The sequence below is a fragment of the Mustela nigripes genome, chromosome 1 (assembly GCF_022355385.1).
Source record: "Mustela nigripes isolate SB6536 chromosome 1, MUSNIG.SB6536, whole genome shotgun sequence".
Classification (NCBI taxonomy): domain Eukaryota; kingdom Metazoa; phylum Chordata; class Mammalia; order Carnivora; family Mustelidae; genus Mustela; species Mustela nigripes.
Genome location: NC_081557.1, coordinates 60,915,114 through 60,930,516, shown reverse-complemented (window position 1 = coordinate 60,930,516; position 15,403 = coordinate 60,915,114). Strand labels below are relative to the sequence as shown.

Sequence of the window (15,403 nt, the reverse complement as noted above, 5' to 3'; positions counted from 1 at the left end):
AAGAATGAGGAGCCAGCAAGACACGGAAAATGTGATAGTGAAGAAAACACTGTAAGTCTAGTCATATAATTTTAGACAAGTACCCGTTGGAGAATCAACATGGATTTTCTACTATATGACCTAAACCAGTGCATTTTAACTGAAGTTGAGAGGAGTGGCTGTTTATAAGTAAATGTAGGTCATTTGTAAATTAGAGAAAGTCTACACACTTTCTGGAAGTGATTTTTTTTTTTCTGACAAAAGGTTATGAACAGCACTGTTCTTGAGTCTAATATACCTGGGTTTACATAATGATCCTACCACCTATTATTTCTCTGACCTTAAGACAGTCATATATCTCAAGGAACCTAAAACTTCATCAAACAAAATGGGAATAGTCTATCTATAGGATTTTGGTGAGCATTTGAAAAACATACACCAACCCTTAAAATGGAGCCTGATGTTCATTGTGTACCTTAGCCCCAGGTACCTCTTATCTAGTGTTTTGGGGACTACTTTTGTAAAATTCTAGTTTTTTCTGACACTGCTAATATTTCTTATATCTTTAGACTAAATATCTAAAGTAATATTTAAATCTTTGGGAAATTTTAATAGAATATTTAGAAGCATTCCTCTTAAATATCACATATTTTAATGGCTTATAAGTCCTTGCTGTTTGAGTCATAAATAAAATCTCTTAAATAAAGCAGCGCTTCCTCTGACTTGAATTCATCTCCTGGCTCCATCATGTCCGAAATGTTTAGTGATTTGAGGCCAATGATTGATTTCTTTCTTTCTTTCTTTCTTTCTTTTTCAATTAAAAAAAAAAAATCTGTAGAACTGCCCTTTACACACATGAGTGATGTGAGGATCAGATGATTCCTCATGTGAAAAATGTGCTATAAATCTGGCTGTATAATGTAAGCTTTGATTTTTATGTCTAATGTTTTTACACTTTTTTTTTAAGTTCTTTGATGTTGGACATACAGTGATTCCTGTTTTGTTTTTTCTCTGTATGACTTTTGTTGAAATGTCAGGTTTGATAATGATTTAAAAATACGTGATGTTTTATAGCAACTTGTTTTCTTTAGAGAACCAGATGAGAGCTTAAAATGTAGATTTAACAACAGTTCTTTCTTTTTTTTGTTTTTTAATTTAAAAACAGGGCTGATGGTGTTATGAGAACAATGAACACAGAAAAACTCCTAAAAACTGTACCAATTATTCAAAATCAGATGGATGCCCTTCTTGATTTTAATGTAAGTTGATTGTACAAATGCTTTTATAAAAATTTAAGATTTAAAAACTATGCATTTATTTATTTTTAAAAGATATTATTTGTTTGACAGAGATCACAAGTAGGCAGAGAGGCAGGCAGAGAGAGGAAGGGAAGCAGGCTCCCTGCTGAGTGGAGAGCCCAATGAGGGCCTCTATCCCAGGACCCTGGGATCATGATCTGAGCCGAAGGAGAGGCTTTAACCCACTGAGCCACCCAGGCACCCCTAAAAAAATACATTATTGATCACAGTTTTTATTCTCAAGTTTTCGTAAACTCTTAATTTTTTCACATTAATATCCTGCTTGGCTATGGACTCTCTATAAATGTGGTCCCACCCTACGTAAGTTTGAAATTTTATGATTTTTTTAGATTTGCTCTGACTTGTTTGGTGTTGCTTCTCTAGCTCTAGAATTATAAGGTATACTAGCTAAAGAAAGTGATAGGTGAAAGGATTGATCTGAAAATCAAAATTTTTTTGATAAAGATTTTTAGATTTTAAAAATAGGTAATATTCTTTATGAATAGCCAATATAATATTTCACCTTTGTCTGCATTGTAGGACCAAAAGCATATCAGTTATTAACAAATACAGGGAAGTTCAAGTACACTTGTTACACACACACACACACACACACACACACACACACACAAAACAGCTTGATATATGTATGTAGCTGTTGCTGAAAGCATTGTGTTCCCTGAAAGTTTTATTTCAATGACCATTATTTAAACCAAGTTACCAGCCTTGTCATTTGTTTGTGATATGTGAGGTGTTAGCATTTTCAAATCTGTTCTTTTGGGGGGCATCTGTCTTGAGACATTTTAATTTTATAGCTTATATAGGTACAGGGTAGTGAATGAAACTTTGAAAATTTCATACTCAAATAGATTTTTCCTTTAACTTGTGCTGTTAATTGATAGTCTTCAAAGTTCTTGAGGGCAGGGACCAGGTCTGCTTTTTCTCTACTATGTCTCCATTGTCAGGAGTATGTGGTGCATAGAGTGCATGTTGAATAAACAATAAATGAATTCTGTAGATGCTTCATAGACTGAAATAGGTTATTAAACTATGGCTTACTGCCTGTTTATATGGCTTGTGAGCTAACAATAATTTTTACATTTTTAAATGGTTGAAAATAATTTTAAAGAAAATATTTTTGACTGGTGAAAATTATATGAAATTTCAATTCAGTTTCTATAATAATATTATAATACAACCAGGCTCACTGGCTTACATATTGTTTATGGATGCTTTTTTGATGTAATAACAGAACTGAGTAGTTGTGACTGAAACCATGTAATTTGCAAAATCTAAAGTATTTACATTCAGGTCCTTTACAGAAAATGTTTGCTTATCTCTAGTGACATATAAGGGACATAAGACATAGGGGATTGGGGTAACTATGGAGCTTTATTTTGCTTTTTATTAGAGAGAGGGTCCAACTGTGAAACTTACTTCACCTGATGAATTATGAATATTTTTATAGAACTGTGTTCTTTTCAGTGTCTCTATTGTCCTTCATTGCATGTAACAATTTGCCTGATGTTCCTTTTGACAGGGATTTGGAGTTTTTCTGATTTTTTTAAATTCAGAAAATGAATGGGAAGAAAGCAGAGACGGGGGACACACTAAATTCTATTTGTGTGTTAGTGTGTGTTACCTATCCATTTATAAACCTAATTCTGTAGGGTTAATGCCTAGAAAAGATTGGTGGATCAAAGGACATAAGCACTTAAATTTTTAATAAATACTGCCAAGTTACATTACAAAAGGATTAAGCCCAGTCTCTTGTCAACAACTGCCTGTTTTTCTTCATCCTTGTTGGCACTGAGTAATAGCTTGTTTTGGTATCTCCTAGTCTGGTGCTAAAGAAAGGATAGTTCTAGTCTAGCGTAATTATATTTTAATTTACCTGATAAGGGAAGTCTTTTCAACATGATTATGTGAATTGTCTGTCATTTGCTTCATTATTAGGATTCTCTGTAATGGAAGTCAACCTTGTTAGAGATTTTGCAAGTATTTACCAATTTGTTGTTTACTGTTCAACTTTGTGCTTATGTTTTTCTATACCTAAAAACAAGTTAATTGGTTCATTCTTTTGATTAATTTCTTGAGATGAAACTAAAGGTATTTCTAGCATTTTTGATAGACAAATAGGTGCTGGGGTTTTTTGTTGTTGTTACATCATAATTTAGTAATATTCTTTATGTGTAAGGTACTATACTGTTTACAGTCAGTGTATCATTTAATTCCCCCATATGAAATAGAAATACTATCCTAGCCATTGTGAAGGTGTTTGTTTATAATATTGGAAAAAGGTGTATTTAAAAAAATACATTTCTTCTACCTAGTTTAGCTTTGTGGCTTGGTGATTGCCTAGGAATTTCAGAAGTTATAGGGTACTTTTGTTCTTTGTGACTTATTTCTGAATTAAATTGAATGTTAACAGAATTTTTGTTTGCTTGTGCCTGAACTCTTGACAGATTTTTACGCTATTTGGATGTAACTCTGATTGCAAGAAATAAATGTCTTTTTCTCTAATACACTTAAATGTTTGAATTTGCAGTTTTTGAAGGAAGTTTTTGTCATTTAATACATAGATTGGCTCATCTTTTTTTTTTCCCCCCCTTAGGTTAATAGTAATGAACTTACAAATGGGGTAATAAATGCTGCCTTCATGCTCCTGTTCAAAGATGCCATTAGACTGTTTGCAGCATACAATGAAGGAATTATAAACCTGTTGGGTAAATATTGCTGTAGTTTATTGTTGTTGCTATTCTTTTAAGATTTTATTTGTTTATTTGAGAGAGGGAGAGAAAGCACAGCCAGGGGTAGGAACAGAAGGAGAGGGAGAGGCAGATTCCCCACTGAGGGAGTCCAGTGCAAGGCTTGATCTCAGGACCCTGGGATCATGACCTGAATTGAAGCCAGACACTTAACAGACTGAGCCACCCATGCCCTTCCAACACTGTTGTAGTTTAATAACATTTTATTTTTTTTAATCTTGTGTCCTGTTGATAAATAATGTGTGAGTTGTTACTTCGAGCTGCCTAACCACTCGTTGGGTTATTGATGACAATTTATTTGGAGAAAAGATTTTTATACCTGATTATGGGTTAAGTGATTAAATACTTCTTTTTACAACTAGAAGGTTCAACTGGATGAAATTCATTTTTTTAAAGGTTTACTTATTTTAGAGTGAGTGTGCGCTTATGCACACACAGCCGTGCATACCTAAGTGGGGTCGGGTGTGAGGGGTTAATGGAGTGAAAGGGGATGGAGGGGAAGAGGGAGAGAGACAAAGAATCCCTAAGCAGACTTCCCACTAAGTAGGGGGCCTTGTGCTGAACTTGATCCCAGGACCCTGAGATCATGACCTGGGCCAAAATCAAGAGCCAGCCGCTCAACCAGCTGAGCCACCCAGGTGCTCCTAGATGAACTTTGTTTTTTTACATATATCTGTGGTTTTTTCCTATTAGTTTTACTATTTTTTAAAATATAAAATTCCCTTAAAATTAAGTTGGTGTTTTTTCTCTGCCAGAAAAATCTACTTCCTCACAATTTACTCCATAAAGAATTTTAATTGTAAAATAGATGTTTGTTCTAAGCCTAATTTTAAAATTGATAATCATTTTAAATGTATTAGACATTTATTTTTTGGGATGCCTTTCACTTTTGAGGCGTTTTAAGAATGTGTATATTCATTATATACAGAATGCAGTTATATATATATATAGAATGTGGTTAATTTTGCCAAGAAATTATCATTTTTTTCTGTGGGACTTGGATGGAGTACACAAGTTAACAGTTTAAAGAGTACCTAAGTATCAAGTGTCAGGTATCAAATGTGTTCACTCCATTATGCTTGTTTTCCCTCCCCTCCCCTTTAAAAAAAAAAAATTATTTAAATTTGCTTTTTATGAGCTTATTCACAACTTACTTCCTTTAGGAATGTTTTAATTTATGATGATAGGGAAATTGAACTTACTGTTTCTTAGGTAAAAGATAGAAGGTTTTAATTTGAATCTCCCTATATACTATGGAGTATTATGCCTCCCTCAGAAAGGACGAATACCCAACTTTTGTAGCAACATGGATGGGACTGGAAGAGATTATGCTGAGTGAAATAAGTCAAGCAGAGAGAGTCAATTATCATATGGTTTCACTTATTTGTGGAGCATAACAAATAGCATGGAAGACATGGGGAGTTAGAGAGGAGAAGGGAGTTGGGGGAAATTGGAAGGGGAGGTGAACCATGAGAGACTATGGACTCTGAAAAACAATCTAAGGGTTTTGAAGGGGTGGGGGGGTGGGAGGTTGGGGGAGCCAGATGGTGGGTATTAGGGAGGGCATGGATTACATGGAGCACTGGGTGTGGTGCAAGAATAATGAATACTGTTATGCTGAAAATAAATAAATTTTTTAAAAAGGGGAAAAAATAAAATATATTTCAAAGAGGGAAAAACAAACAAACAAATAAATAAATAAAATCTTAAAAAAAAAAGATAGAATGTTTTCTATAGAGTTTTGGGAATCTGTCTTAAGACCCTGTGATGGGTATAAATGAAGCTCTTTGTTGCTGTTCATATAGTAAGTTTAAGTTTTCCAGATGACATTTGGACATGATAAAGTTGCCATCTTTGTTAATATGTTACTAGTAAGAATATTTGGAAGTAGAACTTAATGCTGTTTTAAATGGAGAAAAGTATAACGTGTTAACAAAAAATGCAAATTATATTTAGGAAATTGTGAGGTAAGGAATTTTATAGAACAAACTAGTAATACAGGCGAAGTCAAATGATTTTTCTGTTTTGATATAATAGCACCTCTGTTTTAATTTGCTTTAAATGTCTAAGCTAATATAACACAATATTTTTCCTGTAGGGTGAGTGTGTTCTCTGAGACACCTATATCATCTCTTTGGGGCTATTACTTAATCCTTTTCCTTTTTGAGTGTTCTGTTTTGATGTGAAGAAAAGTGTTTTTCATTTACTTTTGGCAGAAAAATATTTTGATATGAAAAAGAACCAGTGCAAAGAAGGTCTCGACATCTATAAGAAGTTCCTGACTAGGATGACAAGAATCTCAGAATTTCTCAAAGTTGCAGAGGTAAACTGTCCTTAACTGTTGTTAAGTATAGATTTTAAAGAAATAAGGCATTATCCAAATGAAAGAAACATCTTAAATATGATAAAGTATATATTTAATAATATCCATATGCTGTTGTTGAATCCTTTGTTACGGTATGAATATGATGTGATATTGAATAAGATGTATCCTGTATATTTAATTCAATATTCAATATTGAAAGGTATCTATTTTTAAATTGTTTATTTCTCTGCAAAATCAGGTAGGTGGTACATAATGGTCAGAGATTTTTATGTTTGGCATTAGCCATGTATTTTAGCGTATTTGTCCTGGTAGGTGATAGAGAATATTCAGTGTGAGTTCAAGTCTTTTTCCTCCAGTGAGACTTGTAGATAGGGTCACATGGTTCATAGAGTTTTGTTCCCTTACAGAAGTGAATTTAGTGTATATATTGTTTATCATTGATTATGAAAACCATGAATGTAAGTTGTAGGAAAATTTTATAGATCTATTTAAAAAATAATTTTCTGGATTTCTAGAATAGTGTTATACTACTTTACTTAAAATTGTTCTTTTTTTTTTTTTCATTCCTCAGTCTAATGTATTAATGGTAAATACAGTTTAATAGAAAATTTTCCTCAAGAGGTTTTTTTTCCCCTGTAAGAAAACACAGAATATTTTAAAAGAATGTTAGCCTGAGCCAACATTTTAATTTTTTAGTAAGCTCATTACGAATGATAAACTTTAAGATAATTCATAACATTTCTGTATCAGTCTATAGAAATTGTTCTTAGCCATCAACTGATAACCTCTCTGCATTTTTTATTCACGACACCCAGAAAACGTTTTTTCCCTAGTGTGGTTTTAATTCTGCAATAGGTGTTATAAACTTTGGTGCTTATGTCCAAGTTTGAACCCTGATTTCAGCCATACCATCTTGATGCAGGTGTTAATCTTGGTATCCCATGATTTCCTCATCTGTAAAAGGGGTTTTCAGTAGTACTTACCTCACTGGGTTGTTGTAAAATTGCTCAGAACAGTATCTGACTTCTAATTTGTGTCCTGAAGACATTTACTATTATTTTTATTCGCTGCCACCTTGAGAAAGCACTTATTGGAATGCAAATGAATGTCAGTAGTGGTCTTTTAAGGATAATTAATCTAATATATATTTTATAGGAATTTTATATTATACATTTGTCTTTTCCAATGAAAAGAAAGTAATCTATAACCTTCAGTTCAGAATCCAGCAGATGTCCTATTTTGAGAACTCTTGGCCCAAGTGATTTTTTTTTTCTGTATTGATGTGTACAAAGGATTTTTACAGGTAGCTAAATGGTGTTTGAAAAGTGTAGTTCATTAATTTTGGCAAATAAAGGAAGGATTTAGTTAGTTTAGACAAAAATATTTTAAGTTGTTTAAACTGTCCGAAACATCTTACTGAGGAATTTATCTTTTGCCAGAAACCATAATAAAAATAGTAAGAAGCTAATAAAACCCTGTTTTTAAAAAAATAATTTTCTGGTATCGTCACAGAAGGCATTTATGTTGTGGTAATTCTTAACAGGCATTGCACAGAGCTTGCACAGCGGCAGCTTTCAAAGTTTTTGTTTGTTTTCCCTTTGTACTGTCTACCCATCACCAGTAGAGATGTCTTGCTTGCTAGGATAATTTTGGATGATGACTGGGCTATAACTCATCAGTTATATCAGAGTAGTTAATGTGGAACTAGCAAGTTGGTGAGTCTAGCTCTATTACCATAGTGATATTTCATTCTGTAGCAGATGAAATAGAATAAAACAGGACAATGAGACCTTTGAAGAAAATAGCTTTACATTAGCTCTTTTATGAAGTCCACTGAAGTTTGTATTGGATTTAAAGTATCTCTCAAGGAGAAATCAGTGTATTCCCCCCACCCCTCATTTCTTTTGGGTCAGTCATATACTAAAATAAGAAGAAGGTAGTGTTTGGGACCCCAGGGTGGCTCAGTTGGTTAAGCGCTTGCCTTCAGCTCAGGTCATGATCGCTGGGTTCTGGGATCTGGTCCACATCAGGATCCTTGCTCGGCGGGGAGCCAGCCTCTCCCTCTGCCTCTGCCTGCCACTCCCCCTGCTTGTGCGGACTCTCTCTCTCCCTCTCTCTCTTTCTGACAAATAAATAAAATCTTTTAAAAAAAAAAAGGTACTGTATTTACTATGTTTCCAGTAAATTCTTAATGTTTTAAGATAAATTCTTAAATGTTTTAATTTGTTGACTTTTCCCTTCTTTGCATTTGATAGTTGTAGTTATTGACTTTAATTTTAAGCCTTTATTTACCTACAGTTGTTCTGGTCTGAGATGAAATAGACCCATCTGCTCCATATGATGTGAGAAATAAAATATTCTTTCATTAGACTGTCTTTGGGCTTGCAGATTGTGACAGCATAGCTTACATAGGTGCTCAGAAGAGATGGAGATGGTAACTTAATAGTCTTACTGAATTTCAGCTCTAGTTCTCCGTTTATAACTCTCAGAGCCATTAAAGAACATCTAAGCCCTTAGGAATATTGAATGATACCTCTGGATATTAAATAGTCTTCTAATTTTAAAGATTATCTATCTAGAATATTGTTCACAGTACTATCTGTAAATTTCATTTTCTAAATTTTTAATATTTACTATAATTTTGTTTATTAAATAAAATGCTTCTGCTTCTTGCAGCAAGTCGGAATTGACAGAGGTGATATACCAGACCTTTCACAGGTAAATATATTGCTATAATATCATTTCACTGTCTCCTGTCTTTCCCTGTATTGCTAGGTGTGAAGGGTACAAAGATGAACAATAGGCAGCTCCTGCTGTCAAGGAGATCAGAGTAATTTTCTTGGCAGATTTTAACATGATACATTGCCTACTGTTGTGCTAGCATTTTGATCTCTTCATCTCTTATGTTGGTGGAGCTAGCCATTGCTATACCATTCCTTTAGTTTATTCCCTTTAATTTCCAGTTCAAAGCCCAGTTTTAATTTAGGATTCTGTAGCCTAGTAGTTAAATATCTAAACGTTCAGCTCAGGTGTACCTTAGATTATACATGATCTTAGGGCAAGATACTTAAATTTCACTGTCTTGGGTTGTTCATTTGTAAAATGGATATAATACTAGTGTTTTCCTCATGGACTCAGTAATTACATACAAGGTAGTTAGCATGGTGTCTGTTGTGCTGTAATAGCTTTTTAAATGTTAATCACTTTCAGCATTTTCATCTCTGACAAGAGCTCCTGGGAGTCTTAGACATTTTGTTGAGATTAGGGAGTGGTGTACATATGTACTCAGTTCAACATAGTTAATGTTATAATCCAGTATTTTTGGTTTTAATTGGTCTTCTACTATATCTTTCTTGTACTAAGGTAGGGTCTTATATATGGAGAGAAAATGCAGAATGAAGGAAATTGTGCATGTCGTAATTGGTAGAGAGATTGAGATTCCTGTAATCCAGTAACTCTTTATCTCAAATCCTAAAGATTACTTGGGGCGAGTAAATACCACTGATGCATTTGCTTCACTGAAAGGTAGTGAACTGTTCCTTTTCAGCTCACTGAAAAGGTTTCCTTTTGAAAGTAATTAGCTCTTCAAATTAAGATTTGCTATATAGCCTTTAAAGGCCAGTCTTTGTTTTTTAAAATAAAATTAAGCTAAATATCTGTTTGACTGGAATTTGATAAACTGTAAATATTTGCGTTATCAGCACACTGTTCAATATAAAAATCAATTCCAATTCCATCACCCCAGTTCTCAGGTCCCCCTCTGGTCACTACCTAGCCCTCTCCATAAATCACTGTTTTGATTTCTAATAGCATAATTTTTTGACATCTTAAATTTAATATAAATAGAATCTTGCAAGTATTTTTCTTGTATCTGCCTTCTTTTGCTCATCATAGTGTTTGGAGTTCTGTCATGTCTTGAGTGTACCATTAATTTATTCCTCTTAATTGCTGACTAGTATTTCACTGTGCGACTTCACAATTTTGTTTGTCCATTTTCCAGATGATGGACTGTGGGATTATTTGTAATTTTTTACTGTTGTTAATAAAGCTACTAAAACATTCTTGAGCAAGTGTTTTCATGTGGAGATATTTATGTTTTTTGGGTAGATAATTAGGGATGGAATTGGGTAGTTATGCTAGGTGTATATTTCATATCATAAAAAAATTTCAGATCCTTTTTCAAGGTGGATGAATTCCAACCAACATGTAAGAGTTTCATTTGTTCCATATTTTCACCAGTGTTCCATGTTGCTAGTCTTTAACCTTAGACATTCTAGTGGGTAAAAAATTACATCTCATTGTGATTTTTAATTGGCATTTTCTTGATGCTGTTCTGTAGTTTCATTTATCAGTAACTGTTCGAAGATAATGTTTGCACACTTTGAATTACTCAACAAGTATTTATTAATTATAGAGAATGGGCCCAACAATATGTTTAGCTTTTAGGAGTATGTTTTTATTTAAAATTCAAATAAATATTTAAAAAAGTAATTACTTGCAGGAACCTCTCTTAATGTTTCATGTTTACGTAGTCTCAGTTTTTATATTTTTGATTACATTTATTAATACCTCTTACTAGGTTATGCTTATATAATAAAAATAACTCTACTGTTCATTAGTTTGTGAGGAATATACTTATTTGTTACTCTCATATGTTAGATAATACTTAATTTTTTTTTTTTGACCAGTGGCCTAATGATCATGAAAATCTTAATATCTGTACAATTTTAGGCCCCAAGCAGTCTTCTTGATGCTTTGGAACAACATTTAGCTTCCTTGGAAGGAAAGAAAATCAAAGATTCTACAGCTGCAAGCAGGTACATTATTCTTCCTAGGGCAAAGAGCAGGAGTGATGTTTCTGAGAAAGTTGATGAATCCCGCTTAAATTCCAAGTTACTTAACTTCCCCTTATCTTGATTAATCATTTATAAAATGTGCTTAATAGCATCTCACCTCATAGAGTTGCTAAGGATTAAATGCATTAATACATGTAAATTTTTGGAATAGTTCCTGATCTTCAATAGATGGCAGTATCTCTTAAGATGATAAAACTGACTACATGGTTTGCAGTGGTATTCATAGGGTCAGTATTTCTCTTAAAGGTGATAGTATTTTGGGGCACCTGGCTGGCTCAGTCAGAAAGAGCATGGGACTCTTGATCTTGGGGTTGTGAGTTTGAGCCCCACGTGGGGTGTAGAGATTACTTAAATGAAATTTAAAAAAATGAGCAATAAATTTAAAAACAAAACTTTTTAAAAAAGTGGTTATACATCCATTCATGTGGTGTCTAGTAATTTTCAAATGCCTTTTTACAAATTTGATTAACCTCCACTGTAGGCCAGTGAAATTTATGCAATAGTAATTCTGGGACTCAAACCTATGATGTCTGATATCAGATTTCATCATCTTTCTCTAATGCCAGTTGATTGACATATTTAAACAGTCTGTTGGTCTTTGAGCTGATTTCTAAGACTGAAACCAGTTAACCATTGAAAATAGCACAGATCATCTAATACTGACTGTGTAACATGAGTTTTATATTGGATAGTGACTTGAGTAATTCTCGTTTTTTATTATGATGATTTTCTTTTAATAGCATGAAAAAAGTTTGTGTAAAATATTTATAATGAGAACCTTCTTTTTCTTTAGACTTTTTGATTATTTCAGAATTATTTTTGGGGGGGGGCAACAAAATTTAATTTTTTAAAAAAAGATTTTTATTTATTTGACAGAGATCACAAGTAGGCAGAGAGACAGGCAGAGAGAGAGGGGGAAGCAGGCTTCCTCCTGAGCAGAGAGCCCGAAGTGGGCCTTGATCCCAGAACCCTGGGATCAAGACCTGAGCCAAAGGCAGAGGCTTTAACGCACTGAGCCACCCAGGGACCCCCAAAATTTAATTTTTAAAGGAAAATGTTATTACTGGATTTTAGTACTTTTTAATTCAGATTTGTTCTTTGAATTTTCTGTAGGTTTTTAGAAGCATAAGCCAAATTATATGGCTCACTTACTTGAGAAAATAATGAAAAATAAAGTCAGATAGTTCAGGTGTATATTGATTTAACCTCATACTTTTTTATCATAAAATTTGCTGGGTTTCTTGCATTTCTGTCACAACTGTATTACTCTTCCCTTCTAAATTGTATCTTTATAAAGTTGATTTTACATAATATTGGAATAGTTTTGCCACTTACATGCTTAGAATAGAGATTAATGATTGGTGTGTGATAAAAGGAAAATGAGTAAAGGTTACTGAGTAGTAGTTCTGCAGGTTAGAATTCTTTACTACATGGGTTAATGGTGCTTAAAATAGACATTTGGGAATTTAATATTGTTGGGGTCTGTGGTATGGATAAGGTTTTGATACATAAGAAAAACGAGTTGATCTGCTGTGTATTTGCCAGTGACAGATGATGCATTCTACATGTGTGACATGTTTGAAAAGGAAATTCTGGCTTGGCAAAAGACTAGCACATAGAAAGGAAGTGCCAGGTGTACTAACGACTGAAATAAAATTGATCTTCCTTTAAAGGAACTTGTGGTCCCCTGGGAACGACATCTTTGGGTGTTATTACATGGGAAACATCTAGTCACCATTATTTGTTACTGGTACTCATGTTTTAGTGTTCCTATAGTAGTACTGCCAGAATCTAGGCTGTAAATTAGCAGAGTTAATTTCCTATGAGAAAGTTAATACATTTTACCCGTAAGGCCTTTCCTGGGAGCACAGGAGCTCTTTCCTAATTGCATTGGTTCCCTGCCTTGGGACTTGGAAAAAGCAGTGTCCCTTAATGTTACTGTGAACCCTTTCCAAAGTCTAACTGTTAAAAAAAAAGCAGTGAATGTTTGTATAAATTAGCTAATTGCTAATAATTCTGTGGGTAGAATATTTCATCTGAAGTACTGATTTTTACTCCATAAGGTAAGTCCATAATTATAGTGCTTATCCATGGCCATGTTTCCAGACCATTTCATAACTATGTTGCAAAAAGCCAAATTACCTTTGTCCAATTACTCTAGGGCGACAACACTTTCCAATGCAGTTTCTTCCTTGGCAAGTACTGGCCTGTCTCTAACCAAAGTGGATGAGAGGGAAAAGCAGGCAGCATTAGAGGAAGAACAGGCTCGTTTAAAAGCTTTAAAGGTAGGTGTTTGCATTCTCTGTATTGGGAAAAGCCTCTAAATAGACTAACAGTATTTCATGTATAGTTATCCAGATGGAGTGAAACTCTGTAGTCGGATTTTTCATCCTGACATTGAATGGCTGATAAAACAGAATACCTTTCTGCTATCAGAACAAAATTAGATAATGCTTTTTTTCCCAAGGCCTTAAAACAAAAATCTGCTTTCTGGATTCTTTATGCTAGTTTCTTTTCTCAACAGGAACAGCGCCTAAAAGAACTTGCAAAGAAACCTCATAGCTCTTTAACAACTGCAGCCTCTCCTGTGTCCTCCTCAGCAGGGGGTATAATGACTGCACCAGCCATTGACATCTTTTCTACTCCTAGTTCTTCTAACAGGTATGTGGAAGAGATAAAGATTACCTTTGAATATTTAGATCTAAAGGTAGACTTCTCATAGAAATGTTACAAAACTTTTCAGATTTAGTTTAATTTGTGATTTTGTGTTCATAAATTCACACAAAGGAGGTGATACTAGATGGTGATAGTGGTATAATTAAGAGTTTATGTTTTGCATATTTAGGAGATGAAAGATGGCTGAATTACAAATTCATACTAATTGGAATGTAGTAGGTTATCTCTGTGCAGCTGTTTCATTTATGTACATGGATGTGTAATCTATTTCACAGTATTCTTTCATTGGATATTAAATTAAATTGTCTTTGATGTCTGTTCCCAGGTGTTAAACTCAGTGATCTGGAACATAGTAAGGGTTTAGAGTTGTCAGGTTTCTGTGGCAATTAAAGCCTACTAGACTAACTTCAGTAGTCTTGTTGTGTAATTAAAGCTACTGAACAGTGGAAGTTAATGTTTCCAGGTGAATTAGGATTAATTGGCTTTTTCTAAGTTTGTCCTGTCTTTTACCTCGGAGTGATTTAAAGTCTTAAGTTTGGAAGTCAGATTTTGGTTTGAATCCTTGCTCTGTTTGTTCTTCTCTTCTTTCATTCCTTCTCTCTTTTTCTTTTCCTTTCTTTTTGTTTTCTTTCTATCGCTATCTCTATCTCTGTCTCCAAATAAGATGTATGGTACAGATCAGTGGTTCTCAATTTTCAGTAAGCATCAGAATCACCTGGAGAGTTTCTGAAGCCCTAGATTTTTGAGTTTCACCCCCAGAGTTTCTGATTCAGTAATTACAGGGGTTTTTCATTTCCAGCAGACTCCCAGGTGACTAGTATAGGATGTAGCACAATTTTTAACTAGCACATGGTAGATGCTCCACAGAGAGAGATAGGGTTTTCTTTAATTTTGTTGTTGTTGTTTATTAACTCATTCTTATAACATCTTCCCTCCCATTTACTGAGTCCACTCATAGTTCAGTGTAACTTACTCAGTTGCTACCTCTTCCCTAAAGTCTTAATAGATGCTTGTTGAATTGTTGTTGGGTTTTTTTCCCCCAGCTTTATATTTTTTGTTTTGTTTGTTTTGTTTTTTTTTTAAAGATTTTATTTATTTATTTGACAGAGAGAGATCACAAGTAGGCAGAGAGGCAGGCAGAGAGAGTGAGAGGGAAGCAGGCTCCCTGCTGAGCAGAGAGCCCGATGCTCGATCACAGGACCCTGAGATCATGACCTGAGCTGAAGGCAGAGGCTTTAACCCACTGAGCCACCCAGGCGCCCTGTTAATTTTGTTTTTTAATTTATGTGCTACGTGTTTAGAATCCTTCTTAAATAACATGAAGTGTCCCTACTTGGAGACCTTGGAAAGAAGTCTGTCTTAGGAGAGATAAATGGAAAAGATTTTGAATGTAGATAAAGAACTAATTTGACTATGTTTTATTTCACTTAATACACTCAAAGTTTTTACCTTTTTAATTGTAACTGAGAGCAAGTCTTACAGCCTATTATAGAATGCTTT

The 15,403-nt window shown here is 34.0% G+C and overlaps 1 protein-coding gene across 15 annotated transcripts in view; it reads left to right on the top strand.

Annotated features, from left to right (window-relative positions):
* The window catches only part of PICALM (phosphatidylinositol binding clathrin assembly protein), a 111,465-nt gene that overhangs the window by 55,276 nt on the left and 40,786 nt on the right, over positions 1 to 15,403 (top strand). For all 15 annotated transcript variants that reach the window (XM_059412283.1, XM_059412279.1, XM_059412238.1 and 12 more), the window contains exons 5-11: positions 1,145 to 1,238; positions 3,892 to 4,003; positions 6,262 to 6,368; positions 9,048 to 9,089; positions 11,103 to 11,188; positions 13,389 to 13,512; positions 13,752 to 13,888. In XM_059412283.1, coding sequence (XP_059268266.1) covers positions 1,145 to 1,238; positions 3,892 to 4,003; positions 6,262 to 6,368; positions 9,048 to 9,089; positions 11,103 to 11,188; positions 13,389 to 13,512; positions 13,752 to 13,888 — 702 coding nt within the window. The remainder of the gene's footprint in view (positions 1 to 1,144; positions 1,239 to 3,891; positions 4,004 to 6,261; positions 6,369 to 9,047; positions 9,090 to 11,102; positions 11,189 to 13,388; positions 13,513 to 13,751; positions 13,889 to 15,403) is intronic.